This window comes from Streptopelia decaocto (genome assembly GCF_964273445.1).
Source record: "Streptopelia decaocto genome assembly, chromosome: 1".
In the NCBI taxonomy this organism is placed as follows: domain Eukaryota; kingdom Metazoa; phylum Chordata; class Aves; order Columbiformes; family Columbidae; genus Streptopelia; species Streptopelia decaocto.
The window spans coordinates 200097318-200124808 of NC_138663.1; the positions used below are offsets into that span (position 1 = coordinate 200097318).

The 27491-nt window shown below is 44.7% G+C and overlaps 1 protein-coding gene across 2 annotated transcripts in view; it reads left to right on the top strand.

Moving 5' to 3' along the window:
• The window catches only part of SESN3 (sestrin 3), a 44481-nt gene extending 23567 nt beyond the window's left edge, over positions 1-20914 (top strand). Inside the window, exons 2-10 of one of the 2 annotated variants that reach the window (XM_082043317.1) lie at positions 475-540; positions 2858-3055; positions 3763-3945; positions 4321-4557; positions 6068-6236; positions 8465-8580; positions 11254-11444; positions 11839-11983; positions 13060-20914. In XM_082043317.1, coding sequence (XP_081899443.1) covers positions 475-540; positions 2858-3055; positions 3763-3945; positions 4321-4557; positions 6068-6236; positions 8465-8580; positions 11254-11444; positions 11839-11983; positions 13060-13146 — 1392 coding nt within the window. In that variant the 3' untranslated portion in view covers positions 13147-20914. The remainder of the gene's footprint in view (positions 1-474; positions 541-2857; positions 3056-3762; positions 3946-4320; positions 4558-6067; positions 6237-8464; positions 8581-11253; positions 11445-11838; positions 11984-13059) is intronic. The other variant, XM_082043318.1, reaches the window with a different exon arrangement.
• The last annotated feature ends 6577 nt before the right edge of the window (positions 20915-27491 follow it).

Genomic DNA, 27491 nt, shown 5'->3' on the forward strand with positions numbered 1-27491 from the left:
TTACACTCTTCTCAACACTGAGAATCTCACTAGATGCTGATATTGAAGAAAACAGCTTCTTGCTTATGATTTCCTGAATGTGGCCTTTGTGTATATAGTAAGAGATGTTTTTCCCCTCCACTCTCCGAACTGCCAGTACATTGCTAATTTTAGCATCGTGGCAAATTCTTTATTACTGTCATCTATGTAGCTTCAACCTGGTCAATAAAACAATCAGGATTAGATTTTGGGGGCTTTTCTGTCTTGTCCCTTGCCAAAGTTGCCAAAATTCGTTTGCACAAAATATGGGGGATGCAAAACTGATCTAACCATCCACAGTGTCATGTCTTCACCTGCTCAGTGGGGCTGTAAAACATGCAGGTGGCCTTGGGAGGAGAGCTGAGTCTGGGCCTTGAAGATCTCATCTTTCAAGATAAAGCAAGTTAATATTGTTATTCCTGACACTGATGATGGAATTACATGGCTGTTTTGCAGGAAAAAAGAGTACGAGTCTCCCCGCCGTTGACAAGAGGACCAAGTGCCTTTATACCAGAGAACGAGGTAAGTTTGCGGTTAGCTGGGCTGGGTGGGCGGTAGCTTTTAAAACTGAAGTACTGAAGGATGGTTTTACAGTCCTGCTTGCCCAGTGGTACCCGAATGAGCCCCCTTGTGAGCAAAAGCGATGAGATCTCCAGAGCAGGCTCTGGTGGGTAAGAACCCCCTGCCCATTCACCCCAATGGTGCCATTTGACCCCTTTTGGGTCGCCAGCACTCCCGCAGACAGCCCGAGTGCTCGTGGGGGATGATCACGTACTATTCCTAATGCCAGGCCTAAGGGAAGGCCTGTCCATCGGTGCAGCAGTATGATTGTGTAGCTCTCAGGGCAAAGCTCGAAAGAACCCAAAAATATGACTTAACTCCTTAGACTGGAAGAGGAAGAGGGGTCAGAAAGTCTTTTAGACTTAAGAAGAGGGGGGAGAATATTAAATATTGTTTGTTAAGCAAATGGCTACCTTTTCCCCTGTTCCTGGGCATGAAATAATACAGTGGGTAGGAAGGATGTAGTTAGAGATTAGTAACACATTTAATGTCCAACAAATCTTGATAATAACACTGCTCATGTCAAAGCTTGCTTTATTATCGTAATAGAAGGAACATGGACACAGCAATAACAGCTTAATTGTAAAGGTTCCTGTTAAAGCGCCGTAAGGCTTTACATGCATAAGAAAAAAAAAAAACATGTTTGTGAATCCACAGGTGATAATAAATCACAAGGAATTACATATACAATATGAAGAGGATAGTAATATGGGTGGAGATAAATCTCAGTAGCAGTAATGCCACATATTGCTATGCCTTACATAGCAACAGCGCAATCCTACAGGATTATATTTCAATTTTGTCAGCAGAACTTTTTCTCCATAACTTGTCCTGTTGCAAGGAAAACTCCTGACAAGCTGGAGAAGATTAGAAACCTTCACAGAGACGTGAAGAAATATGATTTCCCCAAGAACCTACTAAATAAGGCAAAGATCTCAAATATATGGGAGATACACTTGGTGAAGAATAAGGGGGACTCCTTGGAGTGGAGCGAGGGATATACCGTAATAAGTGAGATAAAGTGATCTCTAATGTGTGAATAAACTTCTGATGGTAAAAACATTCTTAAGGAAAACTGGGGAGGCATCGTCTTGGGTACAAAACGCAGAAAAGCTGTCACAGTGGAGAACTACACTGGTAGAAATGGCGGAGCTGCCCAGCTGCGGAGCTGCTGCTTCCCTTTCTTTCTGGGCTCACAAATTAAAACAGGGAAGTACAGTGGTGAGAAGTGAAAATGCAGTATCTGTGTTGTTCGTGTTTCTTTGTGTGTAGCTTCTATCTAAGATTGGATGGAAAAATATTTGAGACACGGTCCATTCAGCAGCCCATCATAAAGAAGGAAAACGGTTTTTAAATAGAATATTTCAGCAAAAGTGTTGTGTCTTCTTGGCTTTAGGATTTTCTATCTTCATGTGCAGTTAACCAGATAAAATGTTTTCTCGTTTCAAGGTGTTTGTAATAGTAAGCTGTCTGGTTTAATGCTGTGCATTTTTAGAATAAATACTGGGTATTGTAGTCTTGTGCTTAGAACTTCAGTGGTGAACATGTTGGGGAATGGCTGTTCTTGGTGATAAACACTGAGTAATAGCACTAACACTGTGTCAGGGCTTGCAGTGCAAGAGCTGTTTAAGTCTTTTGCTGTTTCATTTCATCTTTTGCCCAAGGTTTGGATTGGTTGGAATAATTAAAGAACAGCTTTTGTTTAAAGAAAGCATTAAAGTCCTATTCTAAATAATACTTGAATGTTATGGACAAATTAGCATTTGATCTGCTCTTCAATTAGACAAGCACGGCAGGGGGAGGTTGCCAGGCTGTTTCTATAATTTGGTTACATAACCCAGTTCCTCTCCATTAATTTTGAAATTGGTTTTAGGGCTGAATGCTCGGGTGGTGTGTGTCTATACAGCCTGGCTTCCAGAAAGACTTCGCTTTGCATTTAGCTCTTGTTTGCTTCCAGCTCTCTCTACAGATTTGATTTTAAGCATCTGTGAGTTTGGCTCTTTGGGAAAGATGTGCAGAAAAATGGTTTTGGTTTTTGTAGGAACATACTAAAATAACACAGATACAGTGTAAAGTACTCTTCAGCTCTCAGTATACAAGGCGCATCTATATGAGTGTATTTGTGTACATGCAAGCTTACTTACAAATATACCTCCAGATCTCCACTATTGCCTTTAAGTTTGTACACAAGCAAACCTCTCACACCGCAGTAAGCTTCTCTCCAGGGCTTAAGCTGGAGAAATTCTTTTCTGTTCAGTTTGTCTGTCTTATTTTTAAGGTTATGCAAGCAAATGGTTTGGATGAACGTACTAATCTTCTTGTGGAAGAATACTCCACGTCTGGTCGCCTGGACAACATCACGCAGGTCATGAGCATCCATACGCAGTACCTGGAGTCTTTCCTCCGCAGCCAGTTCTATATGTTGCGCATGGACGGGCCCCTTCCTTTGCCCTATAGGCACTACATTGCTATAATGGTACGTAACAACAGGCTGTGTATTGTCTCCTGCAACTTTAGAAAGGAGAGACTAGTGAGATATTTTGGCAAGGGATGAATTTTTGTAGTTTATTTTCATCAGAATATAGCATGCCTAGTCAGAAGGTTTTCAATGAGGAGGAAGGTTTAGCAATGTACATATTCCCCTGTTTGCCACAATGATACATTTCTCACATGCCCACGAGAGCGAGGTTTTACAGAGAGCAATTAAAACTCTCTCACCTTATTTCTGGATATTTAACCATCAGCATGCAGCAGTACGATGACATTCAGTGCACTGAAGTCACAACAAATTCCAAGTGAACACTAGGCTAACAATTTTTAGCATGAGGATGTTGGGACATTGCAACAGGGGCCAAGAGAGGTTGTGTGGTCTCCAAGGATGGTGATCTTGTCTGGGCTCTGAGCAGCCTCAGTCAGCCCCGCTGTGAGCAGGGGGCTGGACCACATCTCCTCTAGAGATCTCTTCCAGCCCGAATCAGGTTCTGTGATTCAGAGCAAAGTAATCAAGCATATTTCCACTGGGGAATCCTCCAGACTGTATGGAAATGCATTGCAGTATAAAGCATGGCCCTTTGGAATGAAATGGTAGTTTTGTTTTGTGTCAGTAACCTGTCTTCCACCTGCAGCAAAACCAGATTACACGCTAATGTGCTGCCCTTTTCCTTCTGTGTTTGATTACTCCAGGCTGCAGCCAGACATCAGTGTTCCTACCTAATAAACATGCACGTTGATGAGTTTTTGAAGACCGGCGGGATTGCAGAGTGGCTGAACGGTTTAGAATACATTCCCCAAAGACTGAAAAATCTGAACGAAATAAACAAACTCCTTGCACACCGGCCCTGGCTGATCACAAAAGAGCACATTCAGGTACCTGAGAAGTCCTGCCTGTATTAGCAGTAGAAGAACCGTGGAGAACTGTGCAGGCATCTGGTTCGGCTTCATTACCTTGAGTTAAAAAATTCAGGGAAGTACTAGAGCTTCGAATAAGTCAATAAATTATTCTGAGTGACAAAGCCAATGAGATTTACTTGCTAGGAATAACATTGGCTAAAATAACCCCCAAATAATAAAGGTAATATATTAGATGTCTCTTTTTTTAATCTGTTGAGAGTTTGTGTGCAAGAGGAATATGGTGGTATTGGAAGAAAGGAATTGATACCTTTTTAAAATCTCTAGCGTTTGATAGAAAAGCAGGGGGCCAAAAGAAGTTTTATATTTACACCTCTTTTATTCTCATTTCAGAAACTTGTCAAGACTGGGGAAAATAATTGGTCTCTTCCTGAGCTGGTGCATGCTGTTGTCCTGTTGGCACATTATCACGCCTTGGCGAGTTTTGTATTTGGTAGCGGCATTAATCCCGAGAGAGATCTGGACGCGTCTAACGGTGTCAGACTCATCGCGGTCAACAACTTCTGCGTCTGTGATCTTGCCAACGACAACAACATAGAAAACGCGTCCCTGACAAGTAGCAACTTTGGGGTTAGTGTCACAAGAAGATTATTTTACTTGCCCGTGTTTTGCATTGGAAAATTTTCGTCCCTTCTCTACTCCTTATATTTCAGGGTAGTTTTGTCAGTTTTTATCTACTGTACTCGAATGCCTGAGTCTGGTAACTGGTAGCTCTAGCAGTTTGCAGTGCAATCTGTTGAAAGCCACACAGTAACAGTAGTCAGAGCGATGTGATTTTGATAGTTAATCTCACAACCCATTGGACAAGGCTATAAAACTACGCTTTGAGCTGAAAGTTTAAAGTTCCAGTTTCTTCAGAGAGTGTGTTGCTGAGTGGAGCCATGTGTCATCCATGGTCCTGACGTGTGGAATGAAAAAATAAATAGAAACAAAAAACCAGAAGTCATAATAATAATTTTGTCTTCAAGATCTACAATCACAAAACAGGTCAATTCTGAAAAACTTCCATGTCGATGGGAGGAAATATCTGAAATAAAATTACTTAATTCTTCGTACTGTTATTCCAATCTTGAATCAACCAGCAGAAAACTTTGATTACTAGCTAATAAACTTAAATTTGAAAGCTTTTTTTTCTGAAAGTGGCTCTATAATGCTTTGAAGATGTCCTTGAATTAATGCCAATTGATGGATTAGCCTCATCACCTTCAATGGAAGATCAGGATTATTGCACAGAGTCACTAGATATATTTTTTTAAAATTAGCAGCACAGTGTGAACATGTGATCAGTCCAATTGCTGTATCTTAAATTTCTGGGCTGTAAGACATGGTAGGTCAGATCACTGGGGTGTCTTATTCCCCATTTGTAGTGGGCAAAGGGCTGCTGCTGGCTCTGCCGCTGGTTAAGCAGTGAGTAGTGTACTGGAAAACAGTTATAGTGACGGGCAGAAAAACAGAATCAAAAGGAAACGGTGGAAAAGAAAAACCAAACTATTTATGTTATGTAAAATATGAATGATAAGTACAGATCACAGAACCCTAAAGTTTGATGTATATTTAGTAAAGAGGCCCATTTTCCTCACAAAAGCAAGAAAAAGGGTCAACATAATGGTTCTTTTGATCACGTGTAAGGAAAAGAAAAAACACTGATTTGCTGTCTCAGGTTGTGTTCCTGCATTGCAGTCTTGCACTGCATCTCTTCAGAAGCATATTTTGCATTACTAATAGACTGAAAAAAGTTACCTTAAAATGGAAAATTGATTTCTGGTACATGAAGGGCGCACAAATGGCTTTTCCTGAGCCATCTACATGGTGGCATATGTATTACAAGCGGCTCTGGTTTCCACATTCAAACACCACCTCTCCCGCTGTTAATCCTGCTGCAGCAGATCGCTCCAATAGGTGACAGTGACACGTCCCAGCTCCTTCTTCTGGCTGCCTGAACCCTGGTTGTCTGCGCTGCATGCAACAAAATGCATTCTGGCTTAAGCTTTTGTGTTTGCGGCTCCTGTCTGTTTTAAACGTTTGTTGTCAAGCATGAAATCTGAACATGACACACATTGTCTATCTTCTAATTTTGCAGAATGTCATGGTGTTTTTGCAGATTGCAGAGTCTTTAAGTGAGCTGGAGGCGTTAATGGAAAGGATGAAGAGGCTACAAGAAGATAAAGAGGACGAAGAAGCCTCTCAGGAAGAAATGGCAACTCGCTTTGAAAAGGAGAAGAAGGAGAGTCTGTTAGTAATTAATGGAGGTATTTGTGCTTTTCCAGTTCTGTTTTGTTTGTGCTTTGTAAGAACTAAACACTTGAGGCCAGTTCAGTGACTACAACCTTTTCTGTCCATTTCTTTATTCTGGCTCTTGGTCTCATAGGAGTGTAGTGAGGGTGGTCCTGCCACTTGCCTCATCTGCTTAAGATTTCTTGATTGGCAGATACCACCATGCTTTTTGCTACTTGAATTTGAGCTTTTATTTATTAAAAAAAAAGAAAAAAGCCTGTAGACATCTTTAAAAGGTCAGGTGTAAATTTATCTTTCTTTATATGCTCTATATCCTCAAATTAATTCATTCATGTAAATACTAATGTTTCACGGGTTTATGTTCTACAGTGCTTAGAACGTCAATGACACCCTAAGGAGCCTTCAGATACGACATTTAGTTCAGGAAGTAGTTTGGGATGAGACTCGACTTCTTTACCATTTACTACCCAACTGGAAAGGACATTTCTAACCTTCCGTTCTGAGTGATCGTACTGCTGTGCTGTTCCACTGCCTGCGTTGTGATATTCTTAGCATTTTTTTAATTCTTAAGTAACATTGAAAATTCTAAGCTGAAAGCTTTTTTTCCAATTTTCTTCATATGCTCTGGAGGCCTTCACCATACAAACCATACAATGAAATCTGTTTCCTATTGACTGGAAGACACATTTCTTTTCCAAAGCAGGTGTTTTAAGATAGAATGCTATTAAGACAATCAGAATCTCCAACCATTTCCTCAGAGTAGAGGCTACTGGAAGATGATGGCTTGTGTCTTTTAAGAAGTAACCCATAAAAAGCTTCACATTTTCCTGACACTGTCCTTCTCAGTTTAGATCTCGGTAGCTTCAAACCGAACATGTTTCAAGGTATCCGAGCTTTTGTGCACTGAGCACAGAAGGGAGGAAGAGCGTATGCTGGATGAGCAGAGAGATTGTTCTGTGGCTCTCTAGGAACATGCAACATCTCTTACAGACAATACATCCAACAACGTCATGGCTGGATTTTAAGAAATGGGCGTTGTCCATTCTTCTTTTATTTTCCTTTGGTCAGACAGTATCAGCAGTGTGGATGAACCCATTGCAGCTTCATTGCCAAATCGGGACTTCCATGAGCCTCTGCAACTTCAGGTGTACAGGGAAGAGCTGCCGTTGGGGACAGAAGAGGTTTTTTGATGGGGTTGCTGATAGTTTTGTTGACTTTCCTTCCTCTTTGCCTTTTGCTGATTTGAGTTGCGGAGTCTGTATGTGTTGAGCCTTTCCCCTTTCATGAAATTCGGTCCTCAGCAGGGGAGAGGAGCGTATGTGTGCAGGTTTTTTATTCTTTGCCGAGGATTTGCTGCAGCAGATGCTGCGCGAGCTTCTTCCTACGCAGTTATGTTTTGATTGTTTAATGAGGCAAAGAGGAGATAAAGCACTTCTGCAATTCTTAGATTAACTGACTTTTCAAGGTGTTAACAGTGGACATATGGCAACTGTTCTGTCAATGCATGTGGAAGCGAGCCAGGATTTTAACACCAGGGTCAAATGCAGTCAGCTGTGGAGTATTCAACTTCTGCAGAGGTAGTTACACCATCAAGCCACCTGTTTATTCGGAGGGAAACATTGATTCCTGATAGGGAACCTGCGCTTGCTTAGTGACACGTTTTGGAGCTCTTTGAAGATGCTTAGTTACTAGAGCTTCTGGCAGCATTTCAGCCTGATGTACTGTACAGCTCTTTGCTCTCATATAATCTTCTACTGATATTTACAAGTGGAGTGTTGTGTTGCTTTCTGGTTGCTCATAGTCTGGGTTACAGAACAGAGCCGGTGTAATTCTGGGCACCGTACCTGCTCAGCATAGCAATCCTGTTACCAACGGTGCATTTTTGTGTTTCTTATACAATGACTTTACTAACAGGATTCATCTTCCTGACCTGAGACACCTGGCCTCCCTCAGAAGTCAGCAGAAAGAAAAGCACACCTCCAGACAGGAGTTTAGCCCTTCTCTTCCCATTTTTTAGGGCTATGTTCAATGTCTGTTATGGGCTGACATTTAGATGACTCAGTGAAAAGGATGGATCCCATACAAGCAGATTGGGGTTGAAATGTTTTGTTGCTTTGTACCACACTCTTCTTTTGCACAACTTCTAAAATTGTTCTCTAGTCCTGTAGTAGAGAGGTAGTTGGAAGTCAGCGCTAACTCATGTCCTTGCCTAAAGCAAAGTACTTTGCTGTTCTATTCACAGCGTTTGATGATGAAATAGTTTCTACAGATGTCTCCCGCTATATTGAAGATCCTGGGTTTGGGTACAAAGACTTTGCAAGGCGAGGAGAAGACCATCTGCCAACCTTCAGAGCTCAGGTACCATCTCTTTAAAGTACATACACTCCAAGAATGTTTGTGTATCTCATTACAGGGCAAATAGTATAAAGCAGTTGTAGTGCTTGTTCCATGCTCCTTTCTTGTTCTGGTCCATGAAATAGCTCACAAGCTTCCACAAATCTACCTGAGAAGAGTCTTTTACTATTTGTAAATCTCAGACAAGGGAATAGTTAGCTTTCAGTCATATTCCAGTTATCACCAGAATTATTATTTGAAAACTGTAAAGTATATCACTAAGTCTGGAACAAAAGTGAAAGGCAGAAGAATTTCTTTTCTGTCCCTCCAGATGTTGTATAAAAAATCCGCTGGAAGAACTCCATTTCTGTCATTTTATCAAGTATTCTTTGCCCAGTGGTTATCAATACATAGATGTATATATGTCTGTGAGAGCGATTTGGTGAGTAGCATTCACATATATGCACCAAATCACTGGACTTTGAATGTCAGAAAAGAAAATGAGTTCTTAAATATGATTACTGAAGTCTTTTGTTATATTTGAATATATTATTTTAGTGCTGTTGAACAGCATGTACATTTTATCTGCATGTTGCCTTATGTATTGGCATCTTTTTTCATGACCAGACTATTGAACTTCTTCATGATACAGACAGCAGGAGGGACATTCTAGGTGGTTCTGTTCCAGCTTAATAGAGTAGATTAATCACCAGTATAGTAGTAAATTGTAAGCAATCTTAAACCAAATCAGAACAATTCAATTAAAAAAACAGTGGGTGCAGGAAAACTTCATGGTCAGAAGGTGCACCTAAGACTGTAAAATAAAGGATGCATGATCACTCTCAGGTAATGGATTTACCTGTATGGCAGTCTCTGCTGATCTGGATAATTTACTCTGTGGTCTTTATATGAGCCTAAAGTAGGTAGGTATTGCCCAAAAGAATAAGGTGGGGTCAGTGCCTGTACATCAAACATTCTACTGAACAGGCAGGAGCAGCAGGCTCCCATGGAAAAAAAAGCTCCACAGAAGATGAAATTGGAACTAAAACATCTCTGCTCTTAAATAAACAGGACAGTTTGTGGCCTCCATTCAAAAGAGTCACCTTGATAATTTAACTTGATTACTATGTCCTACCCTAAAGCAGTTAGATGTATATACCCACAGCCTCCCAAATGCTCTGCTATTAATCCTATTCAGATTGCAGTAGCATCCCAAAACCCTGCAATAAATCCAATCCTTATTCTGAAAAGACTGTCTTTATCTTTGGGGGTTTAAGTTTAATAAAAAAAGATATTCCATACACAGCAGAATATCTTTCATTTTTTTCCCTTTTTTTCCCTTTTTTGTTGTTAGAATGGATTAACAGCTGATAGTAAACAGGGCTTTCCCCCTCCTGAGGCGTCTGGTTTTCAGAGTCTCTTGTGATGCCACAGGTGTCCTGAACACGTTTACAGGGCCAGGAGCTACAGCATGTTTCTCAGAAGCTTTATGGGCTCTTGGACTGGCAGCTGGAGGCCAAGTGTGATGCTGTGGTGCATTTCAGCCTGGAGAAGAGAAGGCTGAGAGGGGATCTTATTTATGCTGATAAATAACTGAAGGGTGGGTGGCAAGAGAATGGACCAGACTCTTTTCAGTGTTGCCCAACAATAGGATGAGGGGCAACGGGCACAGACTGAAGCACAGGAGGTTCTGTCTGAATATGAGAAGAAACTTCTTTACTTTGAGGGTGCCAGAGCCCTGGAACAGGCTGCCCAGAGAGGTTGTGGAGTCTCCTTCTCTGGAGACATTCAAACCCACCTGGACACATTCCTGTGTGATCTGCTCTGGTGAACCTGCTTTAGCAGTTGGGTTGGACTGGATGATCTCAGAGGTCCCTTCCAACCCCAACCATTCTGTGATTCTGTGATTCCCTCTGTTAGGCAGCTGAATATTGTCCTACAGACACTGTCCTCCTGGGGGGCCAGGCTTGCACATGTGCTCTGAAGCCCCTGGAGGACCCTTTGCCCAGCGGTACCTTTTGAAAACAGCCAAACATGGGAAGGACATGGAGATGATGCCCTTGATTGTACAGAGAATGACTGAACACTTGCCAAGGATGTGGACAAACTTAGCACATTCTGTATAGCCACAGTGTGGAGAGCAGTTGCACGTTGTTCTCCACTGCTGCTGCTGTCGTGCCTCCCATCATCCTTGGTGTGAGCAGCGAAGCTTTTATCCCTGCGGTCCAGCTGCTTGTCTAAGAGCAAAGCAGTCTGGATTTTATTAGTTTGTTGAAGGACAGTTCAGGACTTTACCCAATGAGTGTAAATACTCCATCTCTGCTCAGAGCTAAGCATTAAAGCCTCCAAGAGGAACAAGTTTTTAAACCTACAGGCTCATCCCCCGTAAAATGACACTGGTTGGAGTGGTACAGCAGACAGTGGAAAATTGCCTCTACACTTTAAGAGAAGCTTTGGGTTTTTTTGTTCCTCCTGTAGGCTAATGATATCCAGCTGGAGGTGGGTTGTTGTGACATGATGTTCTTTGTCAGGAAGCCCGAGGGAATGGAGCAGGTGATATGGATGAAGGATTCAAAATGCAAGTTTTTTTTAAGAGAATAAATATATAACTAGCAGAGAGCAAAAGCTATTGAGCTATAGAAAGGATCGGATGGGGACTTCATCTGTACATTTATATATTTCCTTCTCTTCCTGCAGGACTATACTTGGGAAAATCATGGCTTTTCCCTTGTAAACAGGCTTTATTCTGATATTGGGCATCTCCTTGATGAGAAGTTTCGGATGGTATATAACCTCACATATAACACTATGGCAACCCATGAAGATGTTGATACAACTACTCTAAGAAGAGCTTTATTTAACTATGTCCACTGTATGTATGGAATCAGGTATGGACAAAAATTCCCTGGCATAGCAGTGCATTTTAAACTGTAAACAGGATGAAAAATGAACCATGTGAAAAGCATGATTTTAGAATCCAAGAAAGGTACTTCAGTCTGGAAGTTGGAGTGGGTTTGCTGGCATATCAGTATAACTTTTGCTTCCAGTCAAGAAAATGGTTATGAATCAGGATGGAACTTATTACAGAAATCTCTTCTCTGAAGCCAGCCCATATCCTTTGCTCAGAGAAGACAACATCCTAGTGCTAAGCCTTTCAGGTCTTCTGTTGGCAGGTGGTTTTTTAGCGTGTATAATAAATGCTCCAATTGCCAAACTTAAGAATATAATGCTGCAAAAGACCATGTTTTTAAAAGCAACGAAGTGATTGCTTGTGTTATTTAGGTATGATGACTATGATTATGGAGAAGTTAATCAGTTACTTGAACGCAGCCTGAAGGTTTACATAAAGACAGTGACCTGCTACCCAGAGAGAACTACCAAGCGCATGTACGATAGTTACTGGCGTCAGTTCAAGCACTCGGAGAAGGTACGTATTTCAAAACCAAACTGGCTCCACAGAGACCCTCATACTATTTTAAAATGAATATATGGTGACACCTAAAAATGGCAGTATCTGTCAAACAATCTGTTTTTAACCAGAGAAAAACAAATGAGAGGAAATTCATTAAGTGTTAGATGTCCATTTTACAAGAACACTTTTTAGTGTACTTGAAATACTGATTATTTTTTAATTATTATTTTGAGTGACTTCTCCATAAAATTAAGCTGACAACTGTAAGGAAAAGTAGATAAACTTGGGAATGCAGACGTGGTCAACTATGCCAGTACTTGGGATTTGGGGATCAAAAAAGGCCTTAGCTCACATAAATATATATATATATATAAATATTCATGGTGGTTTTCATCAATAAAAATGTGAACATGTCTTCAGATATCCAAAGTAAACGCTTCCTGACAAGGGTTCAGTGTGTGTGTCCCTGCAAGCTTATCTGTCATAGAGTCATAGAATAATTGGGGTTGGAAGGGACTTTAAAGATCATCTAGTTTCAACCCCTCTGCCAGTGTCAGGGACACCTTCCATTAGATCAGGTTGCTCAAGGCCCCATCCAACCTGACCTTGAACACTTCCAGGGATGGGGCATCCCCAGCCTCTCTGGGCAGCCCATCCCAGTATCTCACCACCCTCACGGTGAAGACAGATCAATATGACCTTGGTGTTAAACTTCTGAAATGAAATGCTGAGAATTAACTCGTGTTGAGTTGAGCGTGTAAACTCTTCCTTTTTCTGGCTCCTGTATAGCGGTCACAGGTGGTAATAAAGAAAACAAAATATAATTCATGAAGAACTGATACCATTAGGATACAACAGCGGTTTTATTGGGACTTCTCAGATAGAAGATTGCTTCAAGTAGCAGTTGAGGCCAGTTCTGTTCAGTTCTAGGGTTTTGTTTGGTGCTGTCTTGAGGAACCCGTGTCCTGTGGCAGAGTACAGGACATAGTTTCTTGCAGCAAGACTTTACTAAAGGTTAGAAATTTCAGCCTAAATGAATAAACGATGTTGCATTCAGAGGTGAACTAAATGGCTGATTTAATTTTCAACAGGTTCACGTCAATCTACTTCTAATGGAAGCTCGTATGCAAGCCGAACTTCTGTACGCCCTTCGTGCCATAACTCGTCACTTAACCTGAAGCGTTCGCTGCACGGGAGTAACGGAGTTTTTACTGAGTACGTAAAGACCTTTGGAAATAGATACACACCAGAAGCTGTTTGTGATGTAGCATCAGGTTATTCAATTCTCTAGTGTCAAAGTTTAGCCGTGCTTCTTGGCGGCTGTAATGTGCAATGACGTGTTTTATTTTCTTGATGCTTAACATTACTAATGATAACAAAAGTAACACTGAGGAGCACTACTCTGCATTGTGTCCGGCTGGATTTCTGCGCAGTGGTCAGGATCCTGAAACTGTTTTTATTATATCCAATCCTAGCGCTTTGTTCTTTAAGCACCGGAGTGAAGTGCTTAGAGACTTCTTTTTCCAAGCAATCATTTTTCAGATGAGTGGAGTCCAGCAGAAGCTCAGTTCTGCCTGTCCTGAGAACGTCCCACCGTGTCGTGACTCGCGGCAGAGGCGCGCGGGCTGCGTTGCATGGAATTGCCCACTGGATTCTTCTGTGTCTCCTGGAGGCTGCTAGCCAGTCACTGTCTTACTACAGCAATTGAAGGTGATGCGAGATGTGGATGCAAACATTGAGCACGCTTTAATGTGAAATTAATCACGATAAATCCTACAGCATGCTACTGAAGTGCGAAATCCGTCTGCTTTGTCGTGCCCCTTCCCCAGAGAAGAGGCCTCACCATTTGCCATTTCAGCCACGCTTACTGTGTTTCAATCATGCATAATCTTGTTTTACTGACCGTCACCCTCAGTTGTCCTTACAGAATCCATGCTCATCACATGCTGCAGTTTGTTTAGTTGGCACCTATAAAGTTGATACACAGGCTGACCAAAAAATAGGGTTGTGGGGTTTTTTGCACTCTCTTCTTTCTCAATACTTTAACTAAGGAAAGTAAAGGAAGGCTAGCATATCTTTTCTTTCATATTGGATGTATAGAAATTTATTGCCCATACCTTTCTCATAGCATGAAATTTTAATATTCAAAGTTTTGAAAGTTTCTATGCATTAGTGTGAGTGAACAAAAGAAAAGTGCAATATTTAAAAGGAAAGCGAGCTTTTTTCCCTGTCATGCCACTGCTAAAGTGTCCTTCTTATATAGCCATAAAGAAATTTTAGAACCAAATTTCTTTATTGTCTAAGGCCTAGCAGTTTCGTTTTAGCTTTTCTGGCTTAAGACAACCTGATACCGAGATGCCAAAGCATCCCCAAAACAAAGCATTCTTGGACAACCGGTAGTATTGGGGAAGGGAAGAAAGAAGTTGCCAAAAATGTCACACTTTTGTGCTGTTTTCTGTTGCTTTTGACTAATTTTTAAGAGCACAAAATGTTGATATTTATAGCTTTATTTTGTATTGCATTTAATGAACCAGTGAAGTGCCTAAAGAGATGCTTAAACTTACCCGGTAGGATGCAAGTTGTCACTGATTCAGCTTTTGTCTGTTGGTTTGGACGTTTCATATTTCTTTGAGGAGGGTGACCTTTATTTCTTGCATACATTCAAAACTAACTGGATAGGTTTATTTTTAATGTTCCATTGGCTTGTAGAAGTTAATACAGGAATCTTTTTTTCCATCGGTGATTGCAGAATAGTTTAAAAAAATACTCTCAGTCATATTTTAACGCTTTTCATTGACAAAAACGTGGACCAGTACGCTACTAAAGTTAGTTTTATTTTTTTTGTCCCTGTTCTTGATACCTTGCTATGACTTCGCATGTTGGTTTTTTCACTTTATCTATGTGTTCCAGATTGGAAAGCTAAATGATTGTACACTTTGCTGCACTTTCAGACTGCAGGCTCTGCATGTGAAAACCTTTTGAGGAAGAAATCAGTAATTAGGGTTTTTTTAATGTAATGTTGGCTATTTAGAAAGATACCCAATAGACAGCATCGGGCTCTCTGCCAGAGAGAGCATTGGGTAAAACATCAGATTTATTTATCTTGTATAGCAAAGATTTACCAGAAGTGTCGGAATGCTCGTGCGTATGAACTTAGGTTAACTCTCTAAGGTGTTATGATCCTTTTTCCTCCCTCTTATGACCGTAGTGGCCATAGCTCATGGCTTTTGTGCATAAAACAGTTCTGCTGAGAGAAGTTTTCATGCAATACTTTTGCTTTTCTTCAGGTGATGGGAACTGTACAGTACTACTTTAAATTCCTTTGCTTCGAAAAGTCAAGTAGTTCTCAAGAAGCACAGTTGAGCTCTGGAAAGGAGGCGAAACTAGATTTGGGTAACTAATAGGACGGCTTAGTTTCCCTTCAGAAATGCAAAGACTCTTGGAGCAGGTTGAATTTTACGTTTGGAAACATGAGTGCCTTTACTTCTTTCCTCATGAAATATACTTGCCAGCTCAAATGCCTTCTGAGCAAAGTACATGAGCAGATTTGAAATATAGGAACCATAAATAGATTGCTTCATAAAATTTGTAGTAAACCAGTGACTTCCCTTTTTTTTCTAAGGTGCCATATCAAGTCACATATGGCCTGCGAGACATTCCACTGTAGGAAATGTCATTGTACAACTAGTTTGCTATTTCTCTTTGTTTTTAATATTAAATGCAAACTTGAAACTTCTGGAAATATTTTCCATGTGGCATTTTTTTTCAAAGTATTGCATTTACAGTGTAACAGTTTATAGACTAGTTTTTATACTCAAATTTATGATTTTTAATAGATGTTTGTTCAGAATAGGTGTTTGAAGTCGGACAGCTCTACCACACACTTCACGCGCGCTTTAGGCTCACACTGTGCCAAATTTTCATGTGTGAGTGTTCTTGGATTTTTTACATTTTTAAAGCACTCATGAATGTGAATCTTCACACCTCGTTCATTAGTATTAAGAGTACCGTAATCATTGGAAGTGTAGATACTCTCCCTCTGTGTTCCTTTGTTGGAATTCATCTTTACCAGCATTAACGTTAGTCCACAAAGCCGCAGCCGTGACCAGCACAAAACCGAAGCGTCCAGCCTTGAGCTGCTGAAGAGCAAGCTCAGGAGGCTCGGGTTGAGCAGCACGGGGAACGCTGGCGGTGCAGAACAGAGCTCCTGAGCATGGGCAGCTTCTTACCGCTGCACAGTGGCTTCAAAATGTGGGTTGTGATCCATTACATTCTCGCTGAAATTGCTCCGTTTTGTCGGTAACGACGAGAAGGGGAAAAGGTGCTGATGGGAGAAGGCGTTTGCCTTTCCCAGAACGCTCTGCCTGCAGCCGAACGGCCCAGGAGGGACAGAAACCCTTTCAAACCAGGGTACGGTTTGTGCAGACAGCTACTAAAGCTGGTGTTGGGGTGTCCTGTGAGAATCTCAGCGAGCTGTAGATCCATCTGTTTTCATCAAACTGAAGTGACACATATATTCTTTGTCCTAAGGCCTTTATTATAACGCAAAGGATGTACTTTCAGCTTTAAGAGTGAAAGCATTGCCACTATCAGCTCTTCCCACATATTAAAAAATCTTTAGGACAGGAAGATCAGTGATTGTAAACAATTACAAATGTATGTCTCTATAAATTTAGAACAGAACAAAAAGGAAAACATTTTGCTTCTCTTTTACTGAGTGCAGAAGGTCAAAGCACCAGACTCTTCAGAAGTATTTGTGTTTGTAGTCATGCCGGTAGATGTTCTCATGGTATTTGGAAAAAGCAGCCAGTCTCCTAAATTTCAATAGCAATTTAAGCACCTCAGCACTTAACAAAATCCCACAGGGTGCCCACTTGCATTTTTGAGTCGGATTTTTAAAGATACTTAGTCACCTAAATTCAATAGAATAAAATCAGTTTCCATGGAGATGAAAGGAATAATGTGTATCAGATCCCTGTGATTTGCAGCGATTGTTAATGAAATGGGTTGTTTTGGGGACTTAATATAGGCTTAAAGGAATCCTTCCAAAAGCAGTTAAACCATGAGCTGCTGCTCTTGCAGAGCAGGTTCTTGAAGTTTCTCACGCATGTGTGTTTTCCATGAACATAGGCACACATTTCAGGCTCATTTTCCAGAGTTTGGACTCCGTTTTACAAGAGCTGGATTATTTAACCTCTGCTTGCAGAAAGGATTTATTGGCGAAAGCAAAGGGAGAGCTTGTGCCCAGACTTCAAAGTTTTAGCCAGAGGAAATACTCCAAATCTTCTTGATTTCAAGTGATGTTCTTTCAGTTACTTTCCTTAGAAGTTTGGTTCCTTCTGCCATAAATACGGGGTGATGTTGCACAAAATTGAGGGAGAAGGGAGTGGATTCATTGTAAATGGACTTTCCCAGAGTTGGTCTGAATATAAAGCTGTAAGAATTGGTTTGTCGTGAGGGATCATTCCAAGAGCTGGACAAAAATGTCAGTTTTCACCATCTGAACTTCAGATTTATTCTCCCTAATGTCCCCTAGCCCTGTATTTCTCTGAAGAGGTGCATCCACCAGCTTTTCCACATTTGGGAATTGTAAATGAACATTTTTATCTCAAAATGAAAGCGAATTTAGCATTTCATAGGTCGCGGGTGTGGGAGATGGAGAGAGCACAGTAGTACGAGGAAACTTTTGGAGCCTCTTGATCAGTGTTAATTTATCCCTTAGAGCACATTTCCTGGTCATGCTGCTGCTCCCCCAACACACGTCATGTCTCTCTTTAATTTTGTTAATCCTGCTGCTGCTCACCAGGGGGGCAAAAATTGTCATTTTCCAAGCTGCCGCCACCACCCCCCTGCATCAAGTGCTTCCGATCTTGCCAGCTCACAACCCCGAGCAGTCTCACAGGGGTGACCCCCTTGCCTAAAACAATGCTGGGTTTCTGTATCCCTGCTTGCTGTTGAGCTCAGAGGGTCTTTCTCATGTTCAGAAACACTTAATTGCCATATTGTGTTATTTCTGGACAGGAAAATTCTAAATCTGGATTGAAAGGACGACACTCAGTACTTGCTTACAACATTTAGGTAGCGTTTGCCAGTAGCATGTCAGATCCCATCTCTGCAGTTACAGTGATAATCCAGTGGATCTATTAAGGAAATGCTTTTTTTTGGGAAAACTCCCAGTGCTGGAGCCGTTCAGTCGTGCAGGTTTCTTTGAGGGACAATCTGGGGGGACTGAGGTCCTCTTGGGCTTACGGGGCCATTGGGTCGGCAGCTCCTCAGGTGCCTCACAGCCGGGCAGGCCGCAACCTCTGGAACAAGGAGATTTGGGTTTTTTTGCTTATCTAGGGGCTAAATCCAAATGCAAATGGAGTGGCTGCTGGAGATGGAGCGGGGTTGGGTGCTCCTGTGGGTACGGGGTATCATCAGGGCTGGTGGAAAACGCCGCGTGTGTTCCTGACAGTAGTTAGAGGTGGTATTTAAGCTGCCGATGAATACACTAATTGTGAGGAGCACACTGTGCTTTGAGGAGGCTCAGACCACGGGCACTCTCGAGGGGACACAACCAGCACGGGGGGAGATGACATGGTGGTCAGTTGAAGCTTCACGGATGTGTCCCAGGGGTCCTTGTGTGTGTCTGTGCGTAGCGGAGGTGGTGGGAGATGCCTCCTCCAGAGGCGGCTCCTGTAGGACAAGAGCTGGGACCCTTCCCTTGCTCCACGGACCGTTCCCTTCTGCTCGAGAAAAACGTCCCGCTGTTGAATTCCATTTCCTTGCCCCCATCAGCCCTTTGAAGGGAGCGTTCAGACGAACTGGGTGAATCGCCACGCACCGTGTCTCCAGCTGAGGGGTCTGCGGGACAGTGACAGCAGCAGGTCCAAACACACATGGTCCAAAACTGTCTCTCGTTCCACACTTCATGCTTATGTTGTGCCACTAGATCCAAACCTCCTCCCTCCGGCCGGGTGGCTGCAGGTGCAGCCGGCTCGGGGTGGTGGGAGATGCGGCCGCTTTCAGGGGAAAGATAACAATGACCAGGCTACAGCCCTTGGACTCTGCGAGGCCACACAGCCAGAAATCTTTTCACGGCTGTGACTGGAACTGGATATAAACTGTAGCTTAAAAAAAACAGGAATTTTGTAAACTTGAAATCTCTCGGTTTTACCCTTTTCTCCTTTTGCTGGAAAGCCACACGATGAATGTATATGCTTTGTCTTTCTATCTGACATAACTGAAAATCAGACTGCCAACTCCTTGTTTTCTATTAGCCTTTTTTTTAAAGGAAAAAAAAAGAGTTTGTGAGCAATATATGTAGCATGCTGTGAACGTCTGTTTTGATCTTTATAGTTACTCTTTAATCCATCAGTATTAACACCAGTTCTTTTTTGTGTTCCCCTTGGTACTTCGTATGCGGTGTAAGCAGAAGCTGTGATGGCTTTGCAGTCCTGTGCCGTGTTACTGTAACTCCTTGATTTTTTAGGAAGCACCTGACTGTGGGCGGCCCTGGGCAGGCAGCGTGCCCGGACACGACTGCCACTTTTTGGTCTCTTGTACTATGTATAGTTTTAAGTAGAATAAGCTTTTTAACAGAATATTATGCGGTTTATGAGTCACGCAGGCTGCAAGTGTCTGGTGTGTGAGAGTCTTTGTATTTATAGTTGTTGGGGGTTGTTTTTTTGTTTTTGTTTTACTTCACAAAGTAGCAAACTTGATAAACATAGCCACTTTAAACTGCTCTCGCTAACCAGACCCTGCTGTAGATACAAAACCACTGCAGAGACAGGGCGGTGTGCCGCAGACCCTCCCGACCGCGGGGAGCTGAGCCCTCTGCACAAACCACGCTCCGAGCCGCCTTTGGACCCAAAGGCGAGGAAGGCCGGGGAGCTCTGGCCTGTGTTTCAGCTCCCCGTGCCCAAAAGCCGGTTTCTCGCTCCCCCGCGGTCTGCTCACCGCTGCGGGGGGGAACATGAGCCTTGCTGGCGCGGGAGGGATGGACCGACCGCAGGCGGGCACGGCGTTTCTGCAGCCAAAAAGCTTCCGAGTCTCTCTCCAGTGCAAAAAGTAGCCTTTGACTTTTTGTCTGCAGAGCCTGGCGTGTCAGGGGCAAGCAGCGGCGTTGGCTGTTCACTGAGGGCTGTGGGTCTGAGCCCCCGTGCCTGCAGGCTGGGGTGGCAGTGCCGTCCCATCGCATCCCCCGCACCCTCTGCAAGGGGAAAAAACTTGTCCCCAGCCCCAGCCCGGCAGCTTCTCGCCTCCTCCTGCCGCAGCCACGCCGGCGTTTGGGGACGGAGGATTAAGGACAAAGCTCTAGTCCCGCAGCTCCCTCCCAGCACCACGAGGCGCAGCAGTGTGGTACCTCCCCATGGTCCCTCCAGCATCCCAGGCGGGGACACATCTGTCCCGCCCCCGGGCCACCGCCTGCCCTGAGCTCTGCAGAGATGCCACGGGCTCCCTGCTTGTCAGGCGCTTTGCCTGCAAGGTGAGGCAGCTGCCTGGAGCTCACTCTGGGTTTCCACAGCAACTTCTAGCATTTATTTCTTTCTGTTGTTGCTGGTTGGGTTTTTTGGGGGGGTTTTGTTTTGGTTTGGTTGGTTTTCATTTTTGTTATTTTGCAGAGGACAAGCTGACCTAGTGGGATGGATTTGTTTTTTTTTTAGTGTGTGACTTTTGTTAGTTTTTAAGTTACCCAACTTGAATTTACCTGAACAGATGCAGAAGGAACTTTTTTTTTGTGAGTTAAGAGACAAAAATGCATTTTTAAACAAAGGAATCATGTATTAACATTTTAACAGCAATTCATAAATCTGCACTTTTTATGAGGTTTTGAAAAATCTATTTATAGGTACGGAACAATGGGGTTTGTTTAAAACTGTATCGCATTTATACTTGCTGAAATTACTTTCATTGTTATCAGTAGGAATTTCATTGGTTAAATAAAATGGATAAAACCTGTCTCTTGTTCAATCCATCACTCGCCGTGTGCTGGGAAACGCATCTCGGGAGCAGAGAGAGGGATGAGATCCAGTCCTGGAGGTTCCCTTCCACTCCATGCTTTTGTCCTGGGTTTTAATTTATGTGTTATTTAATATATACATCAATATAGATAGTAATTCTATTTAATCTATGTGAGCATAGGTCCTGAAAAATGTGTAGCGCCTGCTGAAGGGGATGTCTCATAACACACAGGCAGCTGTCAGGGATGAGGGACGGGGCGATGGGCATCGTGATGTTCAGCCTTGATTGCCCTTAGGAATTTGTTCTGTGAAAGCTGCGGGCGGTGGGATGGACCGGGGGCTGCTCCGTCTTCCAGGGAGCCCTGAGCAGTCCTGCCGTCCGTCCCATCCAGCCCCAGAAGGGCAGCAGAGTGCTGAGGGGTCACCCCAGGGTTTGTCCCAGGAGAGATGCTGGTCTCACCTCCAAAAAGACAGAACTAGTTAAGACGAACCACGGACCTGGGGAGTTTTGGGTGTATGTTACCCTGCAGCTGCTGGATGCTCAGCTGGCCTGTCCTCACCTCGCCCTGCAATGGAAATAACCCCCCAAAAAACTCTAAAAGCCCATTTCCAGTTCTGTTAGAGGTCGTGTGTGTCCCAATAAAGGCTGTGACCAAGGGCTGTCACAGCACAGCCATTACTTGCTGGCATCCTTAGCTGGTTCAGCTTCATCCCACCTCAAAAAATACATATACCACATTAAAAAAAAAAAAAGAAGTAGATCTGTAAATATATAAAGTGCTAACATATTTGCTTTCAGTGGGAATTTCAAAATACTGAAAACAAGTCATCGTGGGTCCAGGCAGAGCTTCCCATCTGTCACCGCCAGGCACCAGTGCAGCTCTGGACAGGAGGGGGAGCAGCTGTGTCACCAACACCGTTGTGGAAAACATAAAAACCATGCAATCCGCCTCAAAGCCAAGGGCTGCTGTGCAGCTCCTGCTTTCCTTCCCAAAGGTCCCACGGAACAGGAGAGCAGCCAGGCAGGACGGTGCCCTCCAAGCAGGCCCAGCCCTGGTTTTGGTCCTTGCACCTTGACCCAGCGCGTGGTGCGAGTGCTCGGACAGGGGACCCAGCACAGGTCGGGGACAGCCCCACTCCCCAGGGACCCCAGGCCTGCCCTGCACCTCATCCTCACCTCTCTGGCTGGGTGTCTCCAGGAAAGCAAATGCCCAAACATCATTATGTGTTGGTGATTCTGCAGATCTTCACCACGACCATCCTCCCTGGTCCACCACGGCTCTGCTGCCATGGAGCCTGCTCCCGCACCGCTCCCCCAAAACACAGCCCGGGGCCGGAGAAGCGCAGAGGGGGGTGGCAGAGCAGGGACCGTGTCATGGGATGCTCATGTGCCTGCGCTGGGTGGCCATAGGGCAGTCTCCCTGCACCCCATAGGTGACCCCTGTGAGACGTCCCCGGGATCTGGGGAAGGGCCATGCCCAGGGTAAGGGCGGGCAGCCCTGCATGGGTGGTATGTCCTTGCGGAGACCTGGCTGAGCGGACCCCAAGCCCCCCAGGTCCCTCCCCAGCCTCCTGGAGCACAGGGAGACAGCCCAGTGTGCCCCATGACCAGCACCAACTGCGAGCTTGGCCACCCCCTGCCTCCCAGATGGAGCCAAAATGTCACAAGCAGCATCAGAAGCCACGTGGCCAGTGGCAGCCATGTGTCACCGCCAGCAGAGAGCAGGTGCCCATGCGTGGCTCCAGCAAGCCCACATCCATGGGGCTGGATTTCAGCTGGTACTGGGGTCTCCTTGGGCTCTTCCCGGCATTGGCTCAGGCTCCTCGTGCCGTGGCCCTGGGGAGAAATGGTGACCAGCCCCAGACCCCCGTACAGGGCAAACAGTGGATCCTCTCTACAGTAATTAAGTAATTTGTACAGCAAGTTTGCAGTAATTGCTGCTGAAGTGCACCCACCAGCATGTGGATGGATGTCAATGCTGCACGCTACTTTATCCCAAATCATAGGCCGTGTGGGAGCGTGTAAACTCCCCCCAATAACTTTTAATTTTACCAGGACGGAGCAATCTGGTGAGGCACATGGCCAGCAGGGCAGAGGCTCTGCAAATCCAGGCTAGAATTATAGACTTTATAAATAACATCACTCATCACACTAATGAGGTCATTTAATTGATTTTTTTTTTGTAAGCTTTTCTAGGTAGAAAAGAAGATAATCTCTGGATTTGTATTTCCTGCTAAATTAGAACCTACCCTCTGCATCCTCCACATGTGCTTTTTGCCTTCGGGCTTTCTTCAGCCGCTTGGAACAAAAACTGAACGTTTCTGACCTGCAGGAAAGTGCTTTTGCAGAAGGGAAGCCCTGCTCCTCCTCCTCCTGCTGCCTGGGGCTGGCGTTCAGAGCATCAGCATCTCCAGGGAATGAAATATTGCCAAAAAACAGATACAGAGAATGCAACAAAAAGTGAATTCCACCAAACCCCAAGTGTTTCAGCAGTCATGACCTGCAGCATTCAGTGCTGACTTGCAGAGGAGTGAGTTCCCCACTGCAGCGTGTGAGGGTTTAACCGCAGCCCAGGCCACCTCTCCCATGTTGTCCTCCTGGCCTGGTGCCCCTCGTGATGCACCAAAACCCCCAGGAGAAGAGCCGGGCTGGGGAGATGGTCCTGCCTCAATACAGACTTTTAATTTGTCTTGCTAAATTACCTGCCTAATCACTCATGGGTTCCTCTGCAACTGGTGGAGAGATGGAGAGACACCACCAGAGGGTGACACCTGCCCCAAGTCATCTCCTGGTGAGGCGAGTCCCCTTCCAGACCTCAGGGGAAACACGGCTGGGTTTCAGAGTTCAGCTCACAGAAGATGAAACTCCAGTGCACATCTGCAACACAGCACAGCGATAATTAAAACATCAACTGAAAACGTTTTTTGTTAGATTGAAGCTAATCTCTAGGTTTTTTCTTTCATTTTTCCCACTGAAAAACAAAACAAGAAAAATGTAAATTCTGCAGAGACCAGGAACAGAAGCAGCTCAGCTGGAGGCATCATTCGCAGCTCTAATGAGCAGACCCGAGAGCAAACCCCCAGCACTGCGGAGATCCAGGACCCCCGTGCTGTGTCCCGGGAGGCCCCGCAGCGCTGGCAGGACACGCTGTGGAGTGTGCTGGGTGCTGAGAACCTGCTCACAGCTGGCAACGGCCACTGGGGAAACAGTGAGACTTTACATATGCTCCTGAGAGAAATAAAGAACAGGTCCCAGGTTCCCAGATATGTCCCACTCCACCAAACCTCCCTCTGAGTGGGATTGGGGGATGATCTGCAGCTTTACAGGATCTGGAGATGGACAAAGTTATCGTCCATCTCTGGAGCCTGAGTGCCTGTTCCCTCGTTCTGGATGACACCCGGCATCTGAGTTGTCGTCCTTTCTCCTCAGGCGGCATGGTGGTGGGATGATGAACCTCAGAGACCACTTGCACCTCTCTGACACCAGGATGCTGACTGCTATGCCCTGAGACACATGGTGTGAACTGTAGGGTTGTCATATGCAGAGACAGGAGTTGGAGTCGATGATTCTTGTGGGTCCCTTCCAACTCAGGACATTCTGTGATTTTATGAAACCTCTTCTGCAGCCACTGGGCTCCTGGTCTCACGGATCCTTGAGATGGCAGCCCTTTTGCTCCACATCAAAGAACTCGTCTCAGTTTTGCAAAGTGCCATGTTTTTCCAAGGGCAGGCTATCACCTACAGTGCAAAGGTGTACAGTTACAGCCGACATGCCTGAGGGTGAAAGATACACTCAGCCACCCCACAAATATGCATGTTTTCCATTAACTCAAAAAATTGTGGGCCAAGTTTTTTGGGGGATGGGATGACTCCACACAGGTCAGGCCAACTCGCAGGGTTTGAGGTGCACACGGTGGTTAATCCCATCTGTTGCAGCGGGACCACACACCAAGCTCCACCACCAGGCCAATGTGGCTGAGGGCACTGGTGGTCGTTCCCAGCAGCACTCAGGATGCATCAGCCACTGGTATCATTCCTACCCACATGGAAGGACGCAGTGACCCAAGAACCTTCCAATGGGCTGTGGGACAGACCATCCCACCTGCACAACCACCTGAGTGACCCATGTCAATGTACAGCTCAAAGGTCTCCATGAGTGGGACAAGCCCCATCAGCCACCAACCCTGGACTAAGCTTAATTTGCCTCAGTTTTAGGAATCCAGCTGAGGTGTCCAGGTTAAAGCCGAGAGAGATATTTATGCTGAATGGAGAGTCCAGTGCCTGCAGTGAAGAGATTTTAAATTCCCATACTTGGGTGGCATAAATCCAGACAATTATGTCTCTCTGTCTGTCATTGCATCAACCCTCTGGAGCTGCTCTGCTCATCTCAGCAGCTTGCTGGTGTCAGGACGAAGCAGAGACCACTTCTCAGCCATCACTGACCATTGTTTAGCTACTGGCCATTTGATTTCATAGAATCACAGAGTCATAGAACACTTTGGGTTGGAAGGACCTTCAAAGCTCATCTAGTCCAACCCCCTGCCATGAGCAGGGACATCTGCAACCAGATGCTCAGTACCCCATCCAGCCTGGCCTTGAATGTCTCCAGGGATGGGGCATCTACCACCTCTCTCAGCAACCTGGGCCAGGGTTTCACTACTCTCATAATAAAATAATTCTTCCTTATATCTAGTCTGAAACCTCCTATCCCTGTGCTGCTCTTCTCTCATCAGTGAAGAGCTCCCATGGTTCCTCTCCCACCCACTGGTATCATCCTGCCCATCTGCTGCAGCTCCTGGCTTTGGTCCATAACCCATCTTCTTCTACCAGCAGACACTGGGAGGTTGGGCAAAATCCACGAGTAAAGACAGTAAACACACAGTGACATCCGCTCCAAATTTCCATTCTCCACCATGTAAAATTAGTTTAAAACATCAAGTTATTAATAAGATCAAACTGCAGAGGAATTTGAAGCCTCTGCTTCAGCTTTGCAGACAACTTTGCTGCTGTTAGCTCAGTGGAAAACAGCTTCTACCTCCCAAGAAAATGGTCACAACTTCAGTATTTTTGGAAAGGAATTTTTTTTTCACCCGTACAAATGGAAGAGACATAAGCAAAGATGAGCCATGGCTGTAAGAGCACTCCTCTGAGACACAGAGAGCCACGTTCCTGTGCCAGGCCTGGCTTTAGGCGGGAGCGGGTGCTGAATGTCCGTGTCCAAACCTTTAATCCACACCCTGGGCTGCTCTGGGATGATTCTGGTTCTTGTTCTAGCCTGGACCCAAAAAATCTTTTCCACTAAAAATGGCAAAACGCCATGAAAAAGAGAAAAAAAACCCTTTTGGATAAATCACCCCCTTCTGACAGGATATATTTCCTTGGAGATTGTCCAACCGGCTGTAACACTAACACCGCTGGAAAGTCTGTGGGTCTTTCTGCTTGGCTGGAAACACCAGTTCTGTGGAAATCAATGGCAGATGTTGCCCAGTGTGAGATCCATTCCCGCATCGAAGTAAATCCAACAGCCTGGGAGACTGTGCAATACGGAGCCCGCGGGATGGCAACCTCGTAACACGCACACACCTGGATACACCTCACGCTCCTCACTCCCCAGCAAACCTTCCTGGCCAAATGAGTCACACTGGTGTGTATTTTCCAATACCTTTCACATTTTCTGGCACTGACTACACTGGAGAGACAACCTGTGAACGAGCAAGGGCTCGGTTCCTGCCAGAGTGGAGCAGCTCCTGGCTGGAGGGAGGTACTGAGATGGTGATGGAGCTCCATGCAGAGGTGAGCAGCTCCGAAACATGCAATGGCAGCAGAGGTGGGACCCAGAGGACCTGACCCCAGGGCTGTGAGCAAGGGGACGTGCTGCTGGGGTTGCTGACCCCCTCTGCCATCACTGGTGCCCAGCCCCAGGGTGGACACAACAGAGACAAGGATCATCTCAAGGTACACAGAGAGCCCTGTGTCGAAGCATTGGGTAGTGTTGATGAGGCAAGGACAGCTTTCACTAGATCAGGTTGCTCAAAGCCATGCATCCAGCCTGACCTCAACCACTTCCAGTGCTGGGGCATCCACAACTTCTCTGGGCAACCAGTGCCAGTGCCTCACCAGTTCCTGCAGGCGTGAGAGGAACACAGGCTTCACTGGAGGGGTTCATCTGCCCAAAGAGAGGTACCTGCAAAACACAGCTGCCAACACCTGGTTTACTCATCCCAGGATCTCTCTACTGCCAGCGGAGGAAAAGAGCCACATTTAGAACAAGTGCTTGTTTTCCTTCTAAAGAACATGTGATAAAATTAGTCAAGGGAATAGCATCACACAAGAGGGAGTTTCTCCCTGCCACCTGTGAAGAATCATCCTCCCATGATGTGATTTTTCTGTATCCAAACCAGCGATTGTGCCGTACCCCAGGTGTAACCACATCTCAGAAGAACAAACCATCCCCTCTCCCACTCTCCTGGCACATGCAGAGCTATTTTCACTGCCTGCAACCCCCCCGCTTTTACCTACATATTCTTCAGCTTAAAGAATTGACTCTTTTAAAGTGCTTTGAGAGAGGGAAGGTG